This window comes from Diplodia corticola (genome assembly GCF_001883845.1).
Source record: "Diplodia corticola strain CBS 112549 chromosome Unknown scaffold24, whole genome shotgun sequence".
Taxonomy (NCBI): domain Eukaryota; kingdom Fungi; phylum Ascomycota; class Dothideomycetes; order Botryosphaeriales; family Botryosphaeriaceae; genus Diplodia; species Diplodia corticola.
In genome coordinates this window covers 178798-201913 of record NW_017971503.1, presented here as the reverse complement: position 1 = coordinate 201913, position 23116 = coordinate 178798, and the positions used below count along the sequence as shown (strand labels likewise).

General features: G+C 58.4%; 3 protein-coding genes across 3 annotated transcripts; 2 read left to right on the top strand and 1 right to left on the bottom strand.

Moving 5' to 3' along the window:
* Positions 1–4365: 4365 nt before the first annotated feature.
* On the bottom strand, positions 4366–5701 carry BKCO1_2400061 (phosphatidyl synthase; the record flags this gene model as incomplete). Its single annotated transcript, XM_020273160.1, has 2 exons — positions 4366–5293; positions 5346–5701. The coding sequence occupies 2 exons, from the start codon at positions 5699–5701 to the stop codon at positions 4366–4368; spliced, it is 1284 nt and encodes a 427-aa protein (XP_020130572.1).
* A 3584-nt stretch (positions 5702–9285) lies between these two features.
* On the top strand, positions 9286–10674 carry BKCO1_2400060 (gram-positive signal ysirk family; the record flags this gene model as incomplete). Its single annotated transcript, XM_020273159.1, has 1 exon — positions 9286–10674. One exon carries the CDS (start codon positions 9286–9288, stop codon positions 10672–10674), a length of 1389 nt encoding a protein of 462 aa, XP_020130573.1.
* A 4433-nt stretch (positions 10675–15107) lies between these two features.
* BKCO1_2400059 (1-phosphatidylinositol-bisphosphate phosphodiesterase) lies at positions 15108–18578 on the top strand (the record flags this gene model as incomplete). The annotated part of the gene is made up of 1 exon (XM_020273157.1): positions 15108–18578. One exon carries the CDS (start codon positions 15108–15110, stop codon positions 18576–18578), a length of 3471 nt encoding a protein of 1156 aa, XP_020130510.1.
* Between the last annotated feature and the right edge of the window lie 4538 nt (positions 18579–23116).

Sequence of the window (23116 nt, the reverse complement as noted above, 5' to 3'; positions counted from 1 at the left end):
ATCGCTGGGAGACGACAGCGCGCTACTTTAACGCGCTCGGCCAGGCTTCGCGTTGGCTGCGGGGCCCGAAGGCATGCAATGAGCGTGAGGCGTCGAGTGTTGGAGAACGAAACACCGAGAAATCAAAGTCTATGTCCGAGATGGCCGAAGCCGCGGATTAGAAAGGCGTAATCTGTGGCTTGTATGATAGCATGCCACACCTTATCTCCAATAAGCAGTGTCCAATTAGCCCATCACGCATGCATGATGTAGGACTAGCCAAAGAAAAGGCTACAGCTGATAAGAACGTACCTACTTAGTAAGCCCTCGAGAGTCGGTTGATCTCTTTCCCGTTCGTACTGTACTTGAAGCGACAAGTGATGCTTGTCGAACAGTGAAGTCCCAGTTTCATTGCAGAGCCCCTCCGACCAGATGTGCTCTCATAATTGTTTTCACCACTGCAACTCACCCTTGCAGCCTAAACCTTCTATCCATTCTCGCTGGTCCAGATCCTCGAACGTCTTTGTGTTGTATCTTAACGTGCAACGACGACGGTCTGCCTGACATCCATCGGGGGCCGTGCTATTCCAACACACTTCGCAGTCGCTATAAGTAAAGCACTCTCAGCCTTGCAAGACCCCTCCCCCAACAGACGAAACCCACAAAAGATCGCACGCCTGGCATGTGCAATCAACATGAGGAAGAGAAGGCCCGTGTGTTTGTTCTTCAACCCTCGTGATCGACTCCCTCAACGCACGTGCTACGCGTTCATGCATGCGCGCGGGCGTGTGCGTGCATATCCTAGTCCCGCGTCATGTAGATTGGAAAACAGCTGGTAAGTGCGTAAGAAGGTCGTTGGACCCGACACGCCCGCGCCCTGGCTCCGGCGATGGCCGAGCAGGGAGCGGGACACACGAGAGAAAACAGAGAAAAAAGGAAAAAAAAAAAGAGAGAGAGAGAAAAAGACGAGGCTAGAGTGGTCCGGTCCGGTCCGGGCGCAGCGTAGTATGTGCGTCTGGCGTGATAAAAGAAAAAATGCCATTGTCAAGACTACCGAGTCAGAAAACGCCGACAAATGTCCATCCTATCCAACATCGAGAATCTTCCACAATCTTAACGTTTTATTAATAGATTGAAATTATGGTAAGGCTGACTTTACGAGATAAAGGCAGAGGGGGCAGGAGAAGAAAGGAAGATAAGGATCAGGGCTGGGCGGAAGAAGGCGCGCGGGCAATGAACAACACGGAGGGGACGAAGCCTCGTCCAAACAAGGGATCATCAAGTGGCAGTGGCGTGGCTGTGTGGCGCGGCACATAAGCACGATCAGGAGCCGGCGATGGTTATCATGTTGTTTCATGGAGTGGTGGTGGGTTTTTTCGTGCCCTCGTCGCCGCGCAGGAGCCTCGCCGTGTACCAAGGGTCAAGGTCCGTCGTTTTGGAGTTGCCCTGCCCCTTGTGAGTTGAAGAACAAGCGCTTCCGCGTCGTTTGCGCGTACCGCCCTTCTTCCATGCTCTTTTTTCGTAGATGGCGTTGGGATCGTCTGGCGGGTTGTGTTCCTTCAGCCTTGCGCTTTGACTGCTCTTGATCTCTCATCACCATGACCCTTCCACCGCAGCTACTCCAAGGCGGCCAACCAACTGCCATGGATTTCCACGTGCGCGCGGGCGGCACGTACTGGAAATTTCCCACCGCCCTTTGCAAGTGGGTCAAGGCTGAGGAGAGCAAGGCCGATCAATCTTACACCATCACAATCATACGTTGTTGACAAGCAGCAATCTCTCATACGGCAGCGGCAGCAGCAGCAGAAGCAGCAGCTCCTGGAATGTCGGGAAAGAGCGCCGTAAGCAAAGAGGCAAGAAGGAAAGTGGTAGCGACGGTAGGGCAGCAAGCATGCCACGGCCAACAAGGCTAGGCTTTCAGGGAGCAACAATAATGAGCGCAGGCGAGCGGCTGATGGTGCAACCTACCGGTAGACGGAAGCAGAGCGGAAGCGACGGGTGCAGGGCGCCGCCGGGCTACCTGTTCCTGTTCCTTCCGCACGTGTTGGAGAGTGTAGGTACGAGGCTGTGCCGCCTGCCGCTAGGAGGGACGACGACCACCACCACCATGACCATTACCAACAACCGCAAACGGTAGTGAAATGCTATTTGCCGCTGGGGCTAGATTAGTCGGCGGGCCAGCCAAAAATCAACTCATCATCATTATTCTCTTCGCATGGCTCTCTCTCTCGGATTCCGACGCCGGTTGGGCGGCTGCCTTGCTCTCGAGCTCCCAGATCGATCCCGCCCGTCCTAGCCCCGTGGCAAAACCAGGCTCGCGCGCGCCAAAGCTCTAGGCGCTTGGACGAGTCGTCTCCGCAAGAGCACCGATGTTGGCCATGATCGGTTGGGCATGAAATCCAGTCAGCTCGCGATCGGCGGAAGCGCGATGACTAAGACTTGTTGGCCGGCGAGTGCGAGCGCATCCAAGCGCACGTCCGAAACGAAAAGAAGCCCATGTCTTGATCAGCGGCCACGACTTCTTTTCCGGGCAAGCAGTGCAAATCATCACGCTTCCCCAGCTCGCTAAACCCGCGGTTACACATGTTCCCGTGGAGCGGAGCGCTGATCGCTGGACAAAAAAAAGAAATGTTAGGGCAGTGCGCGGCTAACAGACAGCACAAGGGAAAAAGCGCGCAAGGCAGCAATCTTTGCATGGGACTGGATGCGCGCGATAGGCAGCTATTTTCTGCAGCGTGAGGTCTGTGGCGCAATAATGCCGCCTGCGCTTGCATCTTGCCAAGGGCCACGGTCCTGTGGCGGTGGTGAGAAGCGCCCCTGCGGCGGTCACATTTGTGTTGTTGACCAGCGGCGCAAAACGGAGGGCCGAGAATGGACGAATCGCAGCTCGAAGCACACCCCGGCGGTGCAAGGGCGAAGCAGGAAAAAAGCGACGTGGGCTTGGTGGTGAGCAGACCAGGAGAGGCTCTTCGGCAGTCCGCGGTTGCCACTGGGCGGCGAAAATCACCACATGCTGTGTAGCAAGCGGCGAAATGCATCGCCCTTTACGCGTCGCTTGGCCACGCCTGGCGGCGGCGGCGAAACTCTTGCTGGACAGCGGCTGGAAAGCGAAAATCGTACGAGAAGAGGCGTAAGAAGGCTCGGCGAAGCCGCCGGTTGCGATTCCAAGGGGCGAGATTAGGAAAAGATGCGCCCCTACCTGCTGCACGAGTCGCCATGTCTAAGGCGAGGCCGTGGCCCATCGTTTCACGCCGTTTGCCCGCAGCGGTGCGGTCCAGGGTGCATCCTGGGGAGAGCACGTCGCAGATGGTGGCGTGTCAATCATCTTCGATCTATCGATAAGACAGCGGCATGCAATCGGATGATGCTGCACCCTCCTGGCTGCCTCCGCTTGAAACGCCGGCTGCGCTGATGACTCGAGCCTGCCCTCGCTACAGCGCCCTCGGCAGCCCATCCGATCTGTGATGCTGCAGACGCCTGGCGCACGCATGCTGATTCCCATGCCTGAATGCCTTGTTGTGTTTGTGATGCAGCGCATATTGGTTTTGCGGTGTTTAATTCCGTGACGCCATCATCGCCTGGCAGCTAAGCACCCAGAGCTGAGCGGCAGCCGCGGGCAGCGCCTGTGTGACGGCTGGCGTCTTGTCGCAGCCACCAGAGCTGCCAAGCTGAGTCACTTCGGGAAGGACCGGTTGGTGTGTGCCGGCCCCGGGCGACCCGTGTCTCAGCGAAGCCGGCAGTCAGCATGCGTGCGTGAGCGAGTGGAGACTACACCACCTCCGCTGCCAGGAACGGCATCTATGCACCGGCGACTCGTGCCCCCGCGTCGCAAGCACCACCGCAGTCCCCACTATCGAGGCGCAGCCACACAGCTGCCTGTGAAGAGGCGTCTTGGATGACGGCGCCGTCGACCGACTGAGTTAGGTTTGGGGGCCTTGCAGCTTTCTCCAGTGTACCCCGCATCACTCTGCAATGGTCGAGCTTCAGTTTGAAAGGCAAATTGCCCACTTCATATTCCGATCTACATGTTTTTGATTTTATCTGATGAGTAGTACCTGGCTGATTCTGCCAAAACCAATGACCCGAACCTGTTCCATGTATGGTTTTTCTGCTTGTGTTGTCTACAAGAGTAGCCGGAAGCTGGGTAAGTGGGAAATGTAAAGGGAAAACTGTGATGCTCCTTGTCGACGCGGACTCGAGGGTAGCTGCTCGTTGGTGCAAGCTATGGTGTGCTTTGCCGCGTACTGCGTCCTATGGCCGGGGACGCTGGGGTCGGGATATCTTTCCTAAAAAACCATAACACCAAGGAAAAACATAAACGTCGTAAATAAACGCCGAATCCATCCAGCACCATCTGCAAGCATGGACATGCAATTGACTCGTGAACTACTCGCTGACAGGTCCAGCCTGCTCCAGCGTCGCCTTCAGCATGCGCTTGTACTCACGGTCCATGCCGTGCTTGACAGCCTCGAGCACGTCGTCCGTGATGGCCTTGGGCGTGTAGCGAGGCGTGGTGCCGTCTTGGTACACTCCAGTGCGCACGAGGATCGAGTACCACGTGTTCTCGGCGTGCTTGTTGAATTCGTTGGTGCCACGCACATCCGACTCGGGAGTGTCGCCGACAAAGTAGACCGTGTCGGGAGGCGAGTCGATGCCGTGCGTGTCCTTGCGCCACTGCTGGAGGAGGCGAGTGGCGAACTGGAACGTGCCGACCTGGGGCTTGCCGAAGGCGTGTGTGTTGACCTCCTTGCCAGTCACCGCCTTGAACATGGCTTCCAGCGAAACACGGAGAGCGCCCATGCCGATGCGGTTGAGGTCGTGCGAGGTGCTCCAGACGACATCGTTGTGGGAGAAGTAGACGGGCGGGCCCTCGTCGAAGGTTTCCGAGCGCGTGCCAAGACGACCCTTCTTGGACATGAGCAGGTCGAGGATGATTTGCTGGTCCGAGGCCCAGTCACGGCTGTCGGCAAAGACGAAGATGGCGTCGATGTTCAAGTTGTCAAAGTCACGGACGCGGGAGTTGTTCCACTCTTCCTCGGTCAGCTTCCTGAATGGGGTAGTGTCTTCCTTGGTCTTGATGATATCGCCAGGGGTGACAACATCCTTGAAACCGTAGCCTTCGGCGACAATGCGGCACTTCTCGCCCTCGCCGCCCACGACGAGAACAGTTCCGTACTTGGAAGCCATTTCTCTCATGGGAGTATGGCCGCAGATGAACTGGCCGGGCGAAACCTCGATCTCGAGCTGCTGGCTGAGCTGAATGCATCGCTCTTCTTCCGTCTTGCCGCCGCCGTTGGTGACGAAAATGTAAGGACTGCTTAGAGTTAGCAACCGCAGCGAGTCATGTACGGCGACTAGTAACTTACACCTTGATACCGTACTCGTTCTCGCCGTTTAGCATCTTCATGGCCTCGATGGCTTCGGGGATGACCTTGCCGCCGCGAATGAGAACACCATCGATATCGAACGCATATGCGAACTTGTCGGTGACGATGGTCTCGGGAGGAGTCTCTGGAGTCGAGGTAGAAGAGCGGTCGATTCCCTGCCTGGCTTGGTCCATAGCAGCGGCAACCTCATGTGCTGAAGACGAAGCCATGAGATGCGCAGGAGGCACAACCACGGTGGGACCTTGCCTCTCAGAGAGGTCTTTCCTCGTGGCATCCTCATGGCTGATCCGGCGAATGACGCGGGGCCTCGGGGGCTGGAGTAGTTGAGCGGACATGGTGGTGACTTTTTTTGAAAAACGAGGTAGAATGTGTGGAAGGGGCGTTCAAGAAAGCTGCTTAGATTTGGATACGTGTTGTCCCGTCAGGGAAATTTGGTTGAGAGAGAAGAACTGGTCGGCGGCGGGATCAGCCGTTTATATAGACAACGTGCTGGGCAGGACTCAACCTGTCTGGAGTGCGGAGAGAAAAGTGGACCGAGTGGAGCAATCAGAATGGGAATTGCTGAAGACTGGATAGATGATGCCGACTTGGAAGGAGTGGGATTTTACGGTGCCTATGCGCCTATGCATGTCCGCTAGGGCCCCGAAGGAGTAACCCTGACGCACGGCTCGACGCCGCCGGCTGCGTGATTAATCCAACCTGAATCTGGCGCTAGCGACGCAGGGCTTATCAACATGTGGCAGTTGACCTCGATTCGTCTCGGCGGCACGCACCGCCCATGATCTCATGGACCCTGAGCCCTGAGCCCTTCGACCGCCGTGGCCGCAGGCGGCGACACGCCCGTCTCGCGGCGGCTTTGTGCGGTGCCGCGGTTTCGAGCTTCGCAGGACCGGGGCCCCGGCGATGCGGTGTTTCTAAGATAGGGAAGCTGCAGTCGGCACGGCGCTCTGACACAGACGAAAGGAAGCCCGTCCGTTCAGCGTTGCATGTGCGGCGCCGACGCGCAGGACGAACGGCGATGACGAGAACGACCCGGGCTCCAGACCGGTGGCACGCGGTATCAGAGCCCTGGTCTTTGCCGCCGTCGCCTCTTTTGCTGTTGTTTGCCCCACTATGACGTCGGGCGAGCTCGCCTAACACACCGCATGCGGTGCGCTGATTGACCCGGGGTATTCTCCGCCGCATCCTCGCTGAGCCCTTTGAACCAGAAGATCCAAGGGCCCTGCAGGGCCTCGAGGGCGCCCGCCCAATACTCTGCTCCCAGCGGAGACGTTGCCGCCGTGTCTCCCGCGCGATGCGGCGACGGTGGGGGGCGATCTGATGCTCGTCGAGAATCCGCCGGCCTGGCGCGTTCGATGGGTTCTCGTCCGCCGCCGTTTGGATTTTTTATGGGGGCTGAGGGGCTCCGCCACGCACTCCAGGTGAGTGCGCGTTAGTCTCCGCCGCGCTGCCCCTCTGCCGATCCGGTCGGCTCCAGTCCACGACAGGCGGGTGGCTGTGAGCCTCCAACCGCCCAACACCACGCGCAATGTTCCTGTCCGCCTGCACGCCCCTCCCAAAATTGACTCCGTCGGCTGGGGTGCATTTACCCTTGTACACCACTAATTACCGTCTTGGCAGCCTCCCGCGCCTGCCGTGCTGCGACGGTGTGCTAGGAACTCAGGCTTGCTGCTTCGATTTCACATGTCATTCGAACGTGACGTGTGTGCTGGAGGGGCCATTGCCGTCTGAAGTCAGCCTTCACACCATGGTGTGCGTGTTGTCGCAGTCGCCTCGAGCATTCCAGCCGCCCCGCCATACCCCTCAGCCAGCCGCCTGACATCATTATGCGTGTGTTTGCGGGTAAGCGCCGGTTTTACCACCCCAGATTGCCTTAGGGCCAGCACTTATCGGCAAGCGCGACTGTACCGTACGCGCAGCACCGGACACCAGGCGGCCTTGCGGTCAGAAGTGAAGTCGCGTTAGGCATTATGTCGGGCGTGCGTCTGTCGATGCGACCCAGACCGCGGGATCGAGATGTCGAATGCTCATCTGGCTTGTCGACGTGGTATTTTAGCCCCATCGCAGCTCGCCGGCCGGAGTCGCAGTGGAGCTGGGCGTCACTGCAATCTCCACCGCCATAGCCACGCTTTTGGACTTGGTGCATTTATAATGGGTCTGGACGTCCGTCGGATTGGTCTGACGGCAATGAGAGCTCATTGTGACGCTTGCGGGATCGAGATGGGATCGATCGAAGCGGTAGGTTGCTGGTGTTGAACCTTGCTGACAGTCGGGGGGCAGTGGGAGGCCTTGCCATGGCGTGTGATTGACGCTGGACTGTACGCAGCAGTCCGTACGGACCGCTCATCTCCCCACAGACCTACCCCCTCTTTCAACGTCATGTCCTCCAAACCCTTCTGCACTGCGGCCACGTTGCTTCTAGTGCTTCTGTTGACTGATGATCCAACATCCCTGTCGGCGGGTGACTGTCGAAGCGATGTAGCTGACTGCGGGTCATACTGTGGCTTTGTGGTGAAAAGCGGAGTGACCGTGGGAGCCTGTCGTTGAGGAGGGCCCGCTTTGCCCCTGCTGTTGAGCCCAGCACGCCGCATGGCCCCCTATACAAAACCGCAGTATTCCCCCCAAATGTATTCAGCGGCCGTGCCAGAATTCTACCTCGCTCATAGGCGTATAGGTGTGCTCCCCTTCGTTAAGCCGGACCCGTTCCCAGTGTTTCATCGCGCGGCGGAGGATGTGGGAGGTCGAGGGAAGCAGGAAAAATTGCAGCGATCAGCGGACGCACGCAACGCTGACCTCATAGAATCGGTATCAGTCAAGCAGTAGCTTGGAGTGGCGGTCGAGTGGGACGTGCCAGATACGGTGCAGGCGCTCAGTCAGTCGGTCGCTTGCGTCGCGCCGGCTCAGCTGAGAAAAGGCGTAGGAAATTAAGAGGAAGAGCGTAGATGCAAGATGCGAAAAGGTAGCGAAGGACCTGGCGGCTAGAGGGGGGGGAAGAGAAGGGCAACAGCACGAGCGGGAGGAGATGCAGGGCGAGGCGGGGAAGCTGGCAGGTAGCCGAATCAGGAAAGAGCAGGGGGTCACGGGGACAGGCGGTCCAACCCAAAGACACGGCTGCGTCCACACGCGTCGCTTCTCACGGCAGGCGTCATAGCGAACGAGCCGTTGGCCCGCCGATCGCCCGCCGCCGCTGGGCTCGTTTTCCCTGTCGATCAAGCTGCCACAATCGGTAGCCCTCGAAATGAACTGGACTGGCGGCAGGTTGCAACGGCACTCGAACACCAACACTCTCACACATCGCCAGAAACAACATTTTGCCAAGGTCCGCACTCAGCACCACAACGCCAATGCCAACAATTCTCCGCCCTTTGGACGTCGCTATTTCCTGCCGGACGGGATGGAGCAGGAGGATTTGGGTGTAGCCCTCGGGCGGCGTTTGCCAATCAAGCGCCAGCCTCTCAACCAACATGAGACATTGGTTCACCTGGTGCAACGGCCTTCCTCGATGAAACCGCGGCCAGCACGGCAACCAGCACAGCGACCATCGGCGCATAGATCACCGCGGTCATTGCCGACACACCGCCGCATCTCCCCGTGGACCATTCACGATGCCTCGAAGGGTGCTGAGGCCCCGTTGCCGCTGTTGTATGAGAGCGACTTAACTTTCTCACCCACCAGGGTAGTACCGTCCGCGAAGACCCAGAACGACGGGAAACCATCACACGAGAGGGGATATGCTGGAAAAAGAGACGAAGCGATAAACAAGCGCCGTTTGGATGGTGTAGTAAATGACGACATTGTAGAACGTGAGCGTAAGAGGCTTTTAGCCCGCCGTGACTGGGCCGGCCTCTCACCCTCTCAGCCGTTACGGATGCAGTTCATGTCCACCAGGGAAAGAGAAACCGTAGGAAAGAAGCATCGGATGGGCAATAACGGGGTTCGAAGGGGCGATGGACATAGCGCGACACGGGCGCCTTTCCTGAGCAACATGAAAGCTATTGCCGGTGGCCCCTGGATGAGTGGGGCCCTGGTGAATCACGACAAGGATATTGTCGTAAAAATAGGGCCACACGCTCTTGCAACTCAACCACCTACACAAGGCAACGACTTGCATGAACCTGAACATCGCCTCACGCCATCGGATCCAATGCTGTTCGACATGGACGACGCGGTACAAGAGCTGCAGCCAGTTCGTGCGCGAGAGGTTTCGACTGAGAAGAACGAGGACGAGACTCAACTTCTGACTAATTTGCCTGACACAGACAAGGGATCAGAGGAAGCTCAAACCTACACCGAAGCTGAGCCTGTTGAAGATGTCGAAAGACTCTTGCAAGAACTTGATGAATGTTCCTGTCGGGCCCCTGTAACCCCTGCGTCAGAGGCGGACGCTCTCCTTGCATCTGCTGATGAATGTAATACAGATCCTGGCAATGATCAACAAAAAAGAATTCGCACCTTGGAGACGCACAAGGAAGACTCGATGCAGTGCCCGACATCGCAACAAGAGGTGGAATTGGGCGGAGGTAGTAACAGTCTGGATCAGGCTAAGACGCGTGTCCAGACCGAGGGGCAGCCAGAGTTCCAGAGCTTTCCGCCGAAGCCGTCCAAGTCTCGTCCGGCCGAGCCAGGTGCGCAAGGGCTTTTTTACAATAATTTGGCACGGGTATCGAACAGGCCACGGTCGAGGGGCTCATTGGAGCTAATTGATCGTCCAAGCTCGCTTGAAGAAGGGTTCGATGATATTCGACGGCTGGAGATCCAAGGCTTCGCATTGGATAGAGCCGACCAATCCTCTGTCGCGCAACGGACCGGTTCCAAGCGGCAAACGCCCTGCCGTGGGATTGGAGAGGACCTCGAATCGTCGTCGGCAGTTCTCCGCGACAGCTCCGCAGATCGTGCTGCGAGGCTGCACCTCTCGGCAGAGCTACCGATCAACACCTATGCAAGACATCGTGCGAATGCACGAAGTCGATGCGTGAGGAGGAGTCAGCCCACCGAAGAGCCACTCAATTCCGCATTCCCGTCTGGGCGCAGGGCTGCAAGCACCTTCAGGCGCTCTTGCAGCAGCACCCTGCATGCGCAGGCATCGGACAGCGCTCCCGAAATCCGCAGCCTGGGCTCTCCGTTTGGGTCTCGCCGTCAAATCACCGTGCCAGCTGAGGAGGGTCCAGCTGCGCCCGCGCAAGGCTGGATCGGCGATGCTGACGGTGCTGTAGAAGCAGATGATGCGGAGGCCGTGTGGAAGAAGTTTGTTTTCGGGGAAGGCGACTCGACAGCTATTGACAGCGCCCAGGAGGAGCGAGTTGCCTGAACCAGGCGTGAGATCGATACCGACGGCCGGATGGAGCACCACTTCCTCTCTTTTGGTCGAGGCGTCCGGTAATTCAGCTGCAGCACGAACGCCCGCTACGGCGCCTGCATACGCGCACCTGCATTCTGTGGGTATCCGCGCTGGGGCCGATGACACGGCAGATGCAAGTGCGGGAAGAGCAATGACCAGCGGTGAGGAGCAGGCGTCTTAGTCCAAGGCATTTGTTGAGAGCGGGAACACAACCGCCATGGACTCACCGACGGACAAACAGGTGTTTGCCTGTTCGCATTTCATGATGCCTGATTCTCAGGCGAATCTAGCGTCAGACGACGCAAACACGGTGGCGGCCACGGCAGGTGAGTCACCTAGTGAGTTGGCCGGCCTAGGCCGGCGAGAGCGAATAATTTTCACGAAACCGAAAGCCCTTGTGGGATCAATGGCAGCTGCGGCGGAGGGCAACAATGCATCCATGGAAGGGCACGTTGCACACGGGCCGGCGGGCACTGCCAGCGGGATGTCGAACTCGCGGGAACGTCGACGAGGGCAGCGGACAACATAGTTTTCGCCGTTAATCTACAGGATTCCGAGCCGCACGGGATATGCCCCAGACCTAATTGAGCATATTGAGGACAACCGACACGGCCACGGCGAAACAGGACCACGGTGTTGGAACCTTGGACGGCTCACACGGCTGAGGGCTGGAATTGGAGCTGAAAAAAGTCTTCTCCTGGGGGGTTCCAGCTCCAGCCGTGCGCGCCTCGTCGCTGTGCGCATGCCTTGACATGCGACAGCATGCAACGCCGGACGTGCGGACTTTTTTGCACTTTCTGCATGAGACCCAGCATACATTCCTACGTGGTATGTTTCCTGCCTGAGGGACAGGCGATCTTTTCTGCGTGTTCCCTTGCGCGCATACTGTTTCGAATCCATGTACGAGGTCCGTTCGCTTAATGTTGCAACAGGGAGGGCGGGTAGCTAGTTGAAGCGCCCATCTAGGCGCGGATGCACGATAGATCTATGGATACTAGCATGCGGGAAAGCGCACCAACTCCCCTAACCTTGTTGCTATAGCGAGTGGACCGAGCTGGTATACGTTTCCCGGCTGCACTCTTCGCGTGACAGGCCGGCGAGCTGGATTGATTGCATCAGCCGGCCCAGAACACAAGGCCAACAGTCGTGGCGCGGTGTGATGGAAAAGACGGAGGGCAAGGCGCAATGCCAATCCATGATGCTGTTTTGCTTCGCTCTTGTGTGCCATCGGTGCAACGCTGCCGTGAGCTGCTCCGCCGCTAGCTGCCGGTCTGCCGTCTTGTTCCAATAGGCTCCTGGACGAGGCGCATGCTGAGTCTGCAGCGCAACTTGGAAGTATTGCGTGTGCCGTTACTAGCGCGAGGAGGGGGGCTGTCATGTTGTCATTGTTCAAGCTTATCTACAAGGCAGAGAGGGTGGTCATGCGGAGCATTTCTCAATAGCTTCTTTTCGGCGGGCGGTGTTTGCCCGCCTTCTTGCCAATCACTGCGGGCGTGTGCCGAACGTGTGCAGCAATGTGCGTCTAACAATTATGCGCAAGAGGACGTTCGCGGCCTAGTGCTGAGGAGAGAGGGAAGTGGAGTAGGAGAGAAACCTTAACGCAGGCGTGCCCTCGTGCTGCCGGTGCTGAACATGCGGGCGCCGCAGAGGCCGGACGTTCCTGCAGGCTGCTGTCCACTTTTCTGCCATCAATCGCGAGCGTGAGGCTCTTTGAGAGGGCCTGTTCGTGCGACGCAGACGCAGGCAATCGCCTGACATCCGTGCGGTGCGACGATGCTGCTGCCGGCCCCAATTGAGGGGAAATTGGAGCAGGGCTGGCGCCGCGCAGGATGCCCGCGCCGTTCGTTGCCCGCCCACCCGCCGCCCGCCCGCCCGCCAGGCCGCAGCAAGATTGAACCAGCCCGCTGGGAAGGCGCGAGATGATGCTGATGATGATGATGTTGGCAACGGGCGCCGGGCGGTGCAGGGCGCCGAGGCTGCAACTGCTTTTTGCGCAGTCGCTGCGGGGATCAAACTGCACATCGGCCCCTGCAAGTCAATGACGAAGGTTTTTCACGCAGGCCCATGACTGCGTTTGTGAAGATTCCCGTTGTGCGCGTGCTGTGTTCTGTGCTCGAGCAACGACGCCCGCGCGGCCGACAGGCCAGGAAACTTTCCACTTTCTTTTTCCTTGCCTCGTCGCCTTCCCCCCCCGTCGCCGTTGGCGGAGCTGCGTGCCACAGTTCCCCCCCCTCCCCGTCCGGCATGAGACAGGCCCCCTCCTGCAAGTCATTAGGATGCGCCGTGCCCTGCCCTTGTCCGGAGCTCGTGCGACGCAGCTGCCGCTGCCCTCCCAGGTTTCCTGGCGACACCCCTCCCCCAGGGATGACGAGGCGTGCCGCGCGCAAACGCGGCCAAGGACACACGCAAGCTAGTTGGTGGTTTGGGAACTAGCTGGAATGCGCGGTGGTCCGATGTGCTGCTTCGGATTGATCGAATTGATGAAACCCCCTTTTGGCGCTGACTGGAGCGGGTGACGGTGGTGCTGCTGTCGCGCGGCCGCTTGGCCTAGCGCACGCGGCCCGCCGCGGCGGATCGAGCAGGTCTGTCGCGCGCGCGTGGCCGTGATGGTGGTGAGGGCCCTGGTTGAGGCGTCTCGCTCTGGTGACGGCGTCGCATTGAACGGCAACCCAGGCCGGGAGCATCGCGCGCAGTACGCCAATTGGCCGGCCACGGCCCATCACGAGGCGGGCGAGCCACAGTAACAACGCAGCGCGCACACCGCTCGCCGGCCTCTGTTCAATCGCTCGATGGAGATTATTGGAGAAGGCGCCGAGTCAGCTGATGGGAAACTGGAAATTCGTCTCGTTTCGCAGGCGCAGCTGGCCAATGCGCAGGGCTACGGGGCGACGGACGGGATTGTGGGGAACGCGCCCTGCTTGGCCTCGCGGCTCAGGAGCGTCAGGGGTCGTCAGTCTTCTCGAAGCAGTCGAAGGCGACCGAAGAGCGTGCGCGCGCTGCTGGCGGCGATCCTCCGGTGCGGACGCTTCGCTGAGTCGCATGCAGATTGTGAGGCGTTGCGCAAAAGGGCCCCGGCGCCGGGCTGCGCTGGACATGACACACGAGCGCGACGGCGGTCGGTAGTCGGCATGGCTGCACCCGTACGGGCACGCAGCGGCTCAGGCTTGGGCGTGTCGAAGGAGCGACGAAGCCACGGACTGTTGCGCACTGGCGGTTGGGTTGGCGCGGGCATGGGACGGCGGGCAACGCACCCCGGCCTCGGATCAGCGACGAGCGCACCGCAGCTTGTATAGTTTAACCACAGAGCTGGTCCGCACAGGCGCAAAGCTGCTTAGGGCGCGCCACGTTGCCGCTGTGCCTGACGAGGAGGGCAGCCTGTTGGCGGTCCCGATAAGCGCTAGCCCGCTCGCTATTCTTGTCGCAGCTCCGCAACAGGGCTGAACGGATTCCTGGCTGCACGCACGCTCCGGATGCGTCGGCGCGCGGGACAGCAGGCGCAATGACCTGTCCGCCTGCCGCCTGCGCTGCCAGCGCACGATGATTTGCGTCGCGAGGCGCCTCAGGTCAGGGCAGCAGGGCAGCGCACACGGTCCGGGGCCCAGGGGCGCGCCGCGGGCAGGCGGGCGGGCGGGCGTGAAATGAAGTGGAACGGGCGTGCAGGCCATGACGCAAATAATCTCTGGCGTTTGAAACGAATCCTGCCCTGGGCGCGCCGCCGTGGGCCGTTTTCTCGCACCCATGCCGCGCGCTGTGGCCAAGCGGGCCTGCGACGCACCGTCGGCTGCGGAGAGGCATGCCTTGCGAGCCTGCGCCCAACGCCAGGCCGCACGAGGGCAGGGATGGCTCATCGTGGCCCGTCGCCGTTGCGCCTCGGGTCCGTCCTCTTTAATAACGAACTAGTTGCCATCGTCAGATTTGCGAGCACCCGCCGTCACCTCAAGCCCGCGCACTCCTTTTCCACCACGGCCACGGCGCCAGCCTTCTCGCGCAATTCCCACGACCGCATTCCGCAGCCTGCGTCAGCCCGCAGCCTCGCCCTCAGTACGTACCACCGCCCCGGCCCCCGTCGCACTTTCGGTGCCCGCGAGCGCGCGTGGAGAAGCATGCTTACCTGTTAGGATAAGCTGCAGGCCCAGCCTCACTGCGCTGCAAGCCCTCTTCTGGAGCAAGACCGCACTCCGCGCCATTCGACCCCATCGCTCTTCAGCTGACCTGCCGCATCATTGCCTGTCCTGCGCTTGATGCGCGATGCTCAATATGCGGTAAACACGACAGCCCCGAGCGCCCACGACACCTCCGGAGACCCAGCTGGCTCGGTCGCACGACCATCTCTCATTCTTGTCCTCTCCTAATATGCCGTCCCGTCCTCGACGCCAGTAGGGCCACCGCTTCCCGCTCGAACCATGACTTCCTTCGCGGCATACTCGGCGCACGACTCTCCAGACCACAATGGAGCGCCTCGCCCCCGTATGCCCACGCCCAAAAGCTCCGTCTACCGCTTCAATGCACACCATGCCACCATGCCGCTCACCATCCAACCCTGCGCCAGCCTCTCCCAGCGCAACAGCCCGACCTCTGCGCCCTCGATGCTGGACTCGACCGCCTCCCTCCAGACCACCCCCGAAAGCATGCACCCCACCCGCATAGCGACCTCCTTCCCCTCCGCGCCCTTCTCCCTGCCCGAGGCCTACATGTCCACCTCGGCCCCGGGGCCAACCTCCTCCCCCGGCTCCAACGCCATGGCCGACGCCATGGCCATCACCAAATCTCCCAACCTGATCCGACGTATATCCCGCGGCGCCCACAGCCGACTCACCCGCCAGCGCGGCTCCGGCGCAAGCGCGCGCCGCGACCACAGCGCCGGACCCGTCATCATGCGTAGGAGGAGCGACAGCCGGAACGCGGTCTCGGATCCGCGGGAAGCCGCATGGGACGTGTCGGACTACGATTTGGAGGGCCCGGACGAGGAGGCGATTGAGGATTCGGGCGAGGCAACGACTTCCCAGGAATGCGTTGTCCATGGCCTTGGTATCACCGCCGGTCGGTCAGCCACGGGGACAATGACGGAAGGCGCTCCTATCCGTTCCAACGTCCTAGAGCAAGGGACCTGGCTTACCAAGGTCACCGGGAAGAAAACCCAGAGCAGGAGGTTTCGTCTGGACCTTGGCTCTGCGAAAGTGACGTGGGACTCCTCCCGTCCTTCGAAATCTTTCTATATCGATGATGTCCGCGAAATCCGGATTGGGAAGGACGCCCGGAACTACCGCGAGGAATTCCAGATTTCCGCCGACCAGGAAGACCGGTGGTTCACCATCATCTACTCAGACCCTGAGATGAACAAGGGCAGGTCCATCAAGGCCATGCACCTGATCGCCCCCAACAACTTCCTTTTTCAGCTCTGGACAGGCACTCTCGAGGAAGTCTCTCGCAGCCGCATTGAGATGATGGCCGGTCTTGCAGGCACCGGCGAGAAGACTGCGAAAGCCCTGTGGCAGCGCACCTTTGACCGCCCCAAAGGCCACGAGACCCCCGAGGAAGACCAAAAACTCGACTTCCCTAGCACCGTCAAGCTTTGCCGAAGTCTCCAGATCAACAGCACAGAAGATGCATTGCGTTCTCAGTTCAACAAGGCTGGCGAGCAGTCGGGCTACCTGCGTTACGGCCAATTCTTGACTTTCGTCCGTAAGCTAAAAGAGAGGCGTGACCTAAAACCGATTTACGACTCAGTCAAAGGCGCCAACGCTGAGTTGTACTGGGGCGATTTCGAACGTTTCCTGCAGGAGCGGCAGGGTGTTGACGTGGCTGCCGATCAGGAATATTGGCAGACCGTTTTCAAGAAGTTCGTCGGAAAGCCGAGGAACAACTCCGCATCTTCGCTTAACGGCGATGCATGTCTGGGGAGCATGAATTTTCAGGCATTTCAGGCTTTCATGACGTCCTCAGCAAACCACGTCCTCGCCACGCCGAGATCGGAGCCCAAGCTGGATCACCCGCTCAACGAGTACTTTATCTCGAGTTCGCACAACACCTACCTCCTTGGACGCCAGGTTGCAGGCCACTCCAGCACTGAAGCATACATTGTTGCGCTGCAAAAAGGATGCCGTTGCATCGAGATCGATTGCTGGGATGGCAGCGACGGTCGCCCGATCGTCGTTCATGGTCGGACGCTGACCACCCATGTGCTGTTTGCCGATTGCATCGCGGTCATCCAAAAGTACGCGTTCGTATCGTCGCCGTACCCGCTTATCATTTCTCTGGAGGTTCACTGCAACCCAGAGCAGCAGGCTCTCATGGCTGAGATCATGAAGAGCCAGTTTGGCGACCAGCTCCAGCAGGAGCCTCTTGACGACACTCAAGTCCTTCCGTCGCCAGAGCAGCTCAAGAACAAGATATTGATCAAGGTCAAGGCCTCGGAAGATGCCGACGACAAAGTCACCCCGAGCGATACGCCCAACTCTCGCAGCAGGCAACGGAGTTTCAGCTCTCCCTTCTCCAAACCCATCAACATTGACAACAGCCCAATCCCCGACTCTCCTTTGCTCTCGAGCCCGCCCTCGTCTAGCCCCCCGGATCGCGTTACCCCGTTTTGGCAAACGCCGCGTACGTCTGTAACGTCAGCGGGTGCTAGCCTGCATAGCTCGGCAGAGGACAGCGACAGTCCGCCTGCTACCTATGCAGAGAAGAAGAGAAAGAAAAAGACCAGCAAGATCGTCAAAGTCCTCGGTGACCTTGGTGTGTACACGCGGGGCATCAAGTATTCTGACTTCAAGTCCGCGGAAGCCAAAACGTACAACCACATCTATTCGTTCGCCGAACGCACCTTTGATGGCCTGTGCAACAAGGAATCTTCCTCCTCCAAGGCGGCACTCGAGGAGCACAACCTGCACCACCTTATGCGCGTCTATCCGTCAGGCTATCGGATCAATTCGTCCAACTTCGACCCGATCAAATTCTGGCGCCGAGGAGTGCAGATGGCGGCGCTGAACTGGCAGACATACGACTTGGGTCAGCAGATCAACGACGCTATGTTTGCGGCGGGGAACGACAGAACCGGCTATGTGCTCAAGCCACAAGAGCTGCGTCAGCCTAGGGAGCGCGAAATCGTCAACGGCGAACACAAACGCACCAAGCAGCAGAAGAAGCTTGTCAAGTTCTCGGTTCACATCATCTCCGCGCAGCAGCTGCCGCGTCCCAGCGGCATGAAAGCGGACGCTTCGATCAACCCATACGTTGAGTTTGAAATGTACAGCGCCAACGACAAGTCCCGGGGTGCCGCAATAGGCGAGGGTGGAATGGACGCGTCAGCGCGCAATGGCGTCTCGGGCATTGGCGTCCCACTTCGCAAGCGCACGCCTGTGATTGAGGGCAACGGCTACGACCCGAATTTCAATTCGCTGCTGTCCATGAGCCTTGAAACACGCTTCCCGGACCTTGTGTTCGTGCGCTGGACGGTTTGGAACTCGACCGATAGCAAGACGGCCAGCTCGAGCAGCGTGCCTCTTGCGACTTTCACTGCCAAGCTCAGCAGCTTGCAGCAGGGGTACCGACACCTTCCCCTGTACAACACAAACGGCGACCAGTACATGTTCTCGACGCTCTTCTGCAAGATTGAGAAGGCCGAAAACGTGGACATTGAGCAGAACATGCAGATGCAGCACCATTTCGCCACTGCCGCTGCAAACGCATGCCAGTCGGAATCGCCCAGTCCTCCAATGGAAGCCACACGTACCAGCAAGAGGGACTTATTCCAGCGCGTATTCTCTCGCACGCCCTCCGGCCACAAACGCAAAGAGAAAGAGTCTCGAGAGCGCGACAACGATCGTGACACACTCGCCACGATAAGCCGCAGCTCAACCATGGATTCGCTGAAATAATCTCAGCGTCATAGCTCCGTCACCCTGTACCACCACCTTTCAACGACCCACGACTACGAAACACAACCAACAAAAAAAAAAGAAAAAAAGCCGACCACGATGACCTGTTCGCACTTTCTGCATCATCAAATACTCATGGCGTTCAACGGCAGCATAAGCGATCATTGTCTTCCTCAACACTCTCCCGTAATGTCACCGGGAGAGCCTGCAAAGCATGGGAACGGGGTTAGCACGGGGCACCATCTTTAACCTTTTCATATTCATCATCGACGGCAGTACGGTTCCAATCAAGGTTGGAAGTTTGTTGCCGTTGCAAATCTCGGATTTGTCACCGCGAGAGCAAGAGAAGAAGATGCCCGCTCGCTTGTACTACTTTTTTATCCCTTCGATTATACCCTCTTCCCCCGCACAATTGTCCTGTCTTCCGCTGTTTTCTGGGTTGTCTCATCGGCGTACTTTGGAGAAGGAGATGGGGGCCAAACTCAAAGCGCCCCGAGTTCCGCATCGTCGCTATAGACTGGCTTGGAGTGTATTTTCATTTGGACCTTGAGGCCCGGAATCATTCGTTGTTCCAGCCGCGCGACCATACCCGGAAAAGGAACTCTCGCTATATCTGGATTTTTCTAACGAACTTGATCGATTTTCAAGCTTGGGCTCACGAGTCCAACCTTCCCTTTGTACCTGCAACCTCTCGGCAGTCTTTTTTACTTCTTCATGTCTCGATTTAGCATCCCAGAGAGAGGCCAGGAGCCTTCACAGCCACGGGATCATCTCGGTATTGTTACTATACGCGTGTACTCCTTTCGCATTGGGTGGAGCATAGTCTTTATTTTCCGACGGTTTTTGTCTCGCAGGTTAGCCAGTATACCCCTTAAGTGCTTCTGTATTCTTTGCAGCGTACGCTTGATTACGCATGGAGGAGTATCTGCCTTGGCGCACACGGACAGATTGGTACGGCGCAGGGCGGAAAAGCGTGGAAGGCGCAAGACGGGCTGGCTGCGCAGCGCAAAAAGAGTGCGAGGGGTTGTGGGCTTGCCACGACAAAGGGGTATCACTTCAGGGGTTCTGTGTTTGAGAGTGGAGAGAGGGCGAAGGGAAGGATAGGCAGTTGAGATGAAATGATAATCACGACGGGTTGTGGCGACAGACAGCGGTGGCCGGCCTGATGAGACAAACACAACGATCTCTTCCTCTCTCTCCATCACCTTGACGTCGCGTGCTCGTAAGCATGACTCTGGCCGACCTGGGTGCTTGTTGCGTGCTCTGGCGGGTTCCGTGCGCATTGCCCGCTTTGCCCGCTGATTTTTTTCCTGTATTCTTTGTTGAACCGTGCAGCAGGTGAGGGCCGTGGGTCCCTTTGGCCCGCAACCGGCCGTCGGTACTTTGCGGATTTGCAGCGTCTTTCATCCGCCCACCGCCTACTACCAAAGCGTCATCGTCTCTCGTCAGCAGAAACGGGGCCCGCCAGCGGAGGGGCTGTGCAAGCCCTCTTTTTTTTTTTTCCTGCACTTCGCTAAAGATGAGCGGTGGGAACCGTTGCAGAAGACGGAAAAGCAACACGCTGCTGCCTGGGTGCCATGCAGAGAAGCGAGGCATGGAATGAGAGGGGAATCCTTCGGCCGGACAGCCGGGCACTCTGTGGCGTGTGGGCGCAAGCAGGACGACGGAAAGGGAAGGGTTCGTTGAACGCAGTGCAGCTGGAAAAATAAAAAAACGAAAACCCAAGGCTGCTTCCTTCCTGTTACGCATGCTCCGCGTTCACATTTACCGATGTTCCGTCTTGGTCTTGCCCGGGTCCGGTAGGTATCCACCAACGAACCCCACATGCGAGACGCACACAACAGAGGTGAACAGGCGGCTCGGCGTCGCCCTATCGTATCTTGCTCGTATCTTTTTTTCTGCTCCCTCGTTCCCTCGCTCGCTCGCTTGGCCCATGCTCCAAATCGCTAGTTCCTGCCCCTCCACCCCACCTCCTGACTACTTTGCTCGCTGCCCGTTTCTTCATGCCCTCATGCCCTTTCGTGACTTGTCTTTCTGCATGCCGCACGGGTAGCGCAACCACATCTGCTCTGGACAGACCAGACCCACCGCCCTCGCCTGTTCCCATCGCGCTCTGTGCAGCCGCTTGTCTATGCGTGCCGTGCACATGCCCTCATAGGGGCGCTCTGCTCTTCTTTTCGCAGAATGGAACCGCAGTAGGTAGACGGCGAGAGAAGCTTCACGCGCCTTTGCCCACCGCTCTTCTTCTCCCTGCGTTTGCAAGGCGCCCAGATGGGACGGCCACTGCCACAGATGGCGTCACAGAGCGCCCGTCCTGCGCAGCGCATGCTGCAAGCTGCAAAACACATGATGGGCTCTTTGCACGGGGCATCCGGGAGCGCATTGTCCGACGACATGGACATAGGACTTAAGCACTATACATAAACCCTCGGGGCGCCGACTCCAACTATTTTACGTAAGGCAAATTCCAATAGCTAACGCGACGGACGTGATCGCGAAGGGCGAGTTAGTGCTGCTGCAACCCACTCGAGCTGCAGCAGCGCTTGTCGAATCTGCTCACCGCCATATGGATTTTATCAGCGTTCGAGATGGGTAATGAGAGGCTGTCCAACGCATGCCAAGCTCTCTCGTGCTACTTTGCATTGGCAAGCCAGCTTTACGTCCGTACGTGTGTGTTGGACTAACAGCATTCCCCTCTTCCCCTAGAGTGAGTGCAGCCAGCGCTTGTCCTCGACCTCTATATCCCGCAAATGCTTTCAAGTTTAGCGTCTGATAGCCAACAACGACTTCAATAATGGATCCTTCCAGTAACGGCCAATTAGTCGTGTGTGCTATCAACCAACAGCCCACGCCACTTCTCATTGCTTTTTTTGACAAAGGCTCGAGAGGAAAGATGCCGCAGCCATTTCAGACGAGGCGGACTGTTCGCCTCTCCGTCCCTGCCGTCGTGGATGCAAGCCACTTCCTCCAAGGCCGGGTGCTGATCCCGCATTTTCCTCCCCCCCTTTCCAATTCGGTCTCGTCGTACATGGAGTTCAGCCAGCCTCGTCCCAATAATAATAATATTCCTCCACACATGTGATGCACGCGGTGGTGAGGACGGGACGATCGGGGAACCAAGAGGGGAACGAAGGGAGGGGGAGAAGAGAAGCGGTGTGTTGCGGAAAATGAACTCCAGATTGTATCACGCCGTGCACGCGCGGTTTGCGGGGAGAGAGATTCTGCATGTGTGTGTGTGTGTGTGTGTGTGTGTGTGAGTGTGTGCGTTGTGTGTGTGTGTGTGGACAAGACTATCGTCGGCCCCCTCTTCCCCTCTCCCCGATGTGCAATGACCAACGCCTGTCGGCACGTTCCCTCGTCTCCATTCTCTCCTTCGTTGCTCTTCTCACCTTTTTACCCTCTCCTGGCTAAGCTGCAGGAGGGGCGAGGAAGGGCTAGCGTGGAGTGTACGGGCAGTGGAATAGAACAAGCGGGGAACAGGCAGTGAAGATTGATGGAGAATGGACGTCTGTGTGTAGAAAGGCATGCAGGGCCTTGGAGGGCATGCAAAGCGAGCGAAAAGGGCAGATGCGGCACTGGACCGAAGTGGATGTGAGGGCAGGTAGGAAATTCCACGGTGCGTGGCTGCATGTGCCCATGCATGTCCGTTGGACGTATGCGTGTACGCACATGTGCATGAACGGTCAACCAAAAGGAAAGAGCGGCGAGCCGGGGGCGACGGATGCCGTGGCCAAACGGTTGACTCCGCTGTGAGATCTGTGCGAGGGAGGGCAGTCATCGAGTGGATCAAGGGCATCTGAGAGCACGGCAAAAGGGTGGGAATAGTAAGGGGATAAGGGTGTGCGCAGCGGTGCGTGCTATGGGGTTTGTGCGTCATGCAGGTAGGCAGGCACGGACGAGGGGTTTGGGGAGTTGGGGGCGGCATGATGCATGTCTCTCTTTGCTTTTGCCTTCGTTCTCTCGGCCGTCGCCTCTGGAACCAAGAGCAAGAGGCGAGAAAAGGTCAGAGCAGGACGGGGACTGACAGAATCTTGTGGACCATCGTCGGCTGAGGCGTGTGCTTTTACGTATGATCGTGCAGATTGACAGTGCGATGAGATAGAAGGGTGAGATAGGCACTCCTGACCCTCTGCGCTTTTTACTGTTATTGGAGGCCGCGACTGCTCATCGTTATCATCATGACGGGTCAGACAGAGTCGTCTTTGCTCACTTCTGTCTCGCATTGCGTATCAGCTGATGGCGAAAGGCGTGAGTAACCTGAAAAGGTGCAAATCGCTGTATGGGATGAGGCACAAGGGCACGGGGCTCAACTGTCATGCATGCATGCATGCACACGCAGGCAGCGCTTCCAGAGCTGGAGCAATTGCTATCCGAGATCGACGATGAGCACGATGCTGATATTCGACGTGGCTTGCAGTTCGGATCTCTCCTTCGGATTAGCTGCGTCTTCATCCGTAGGTGAGAGCCTACCTGTCCAGGCTGTTTATCTCTGCCTCTCCCTCGATAATCCGATAGGTTGCGAGCGTCCATCCACATGA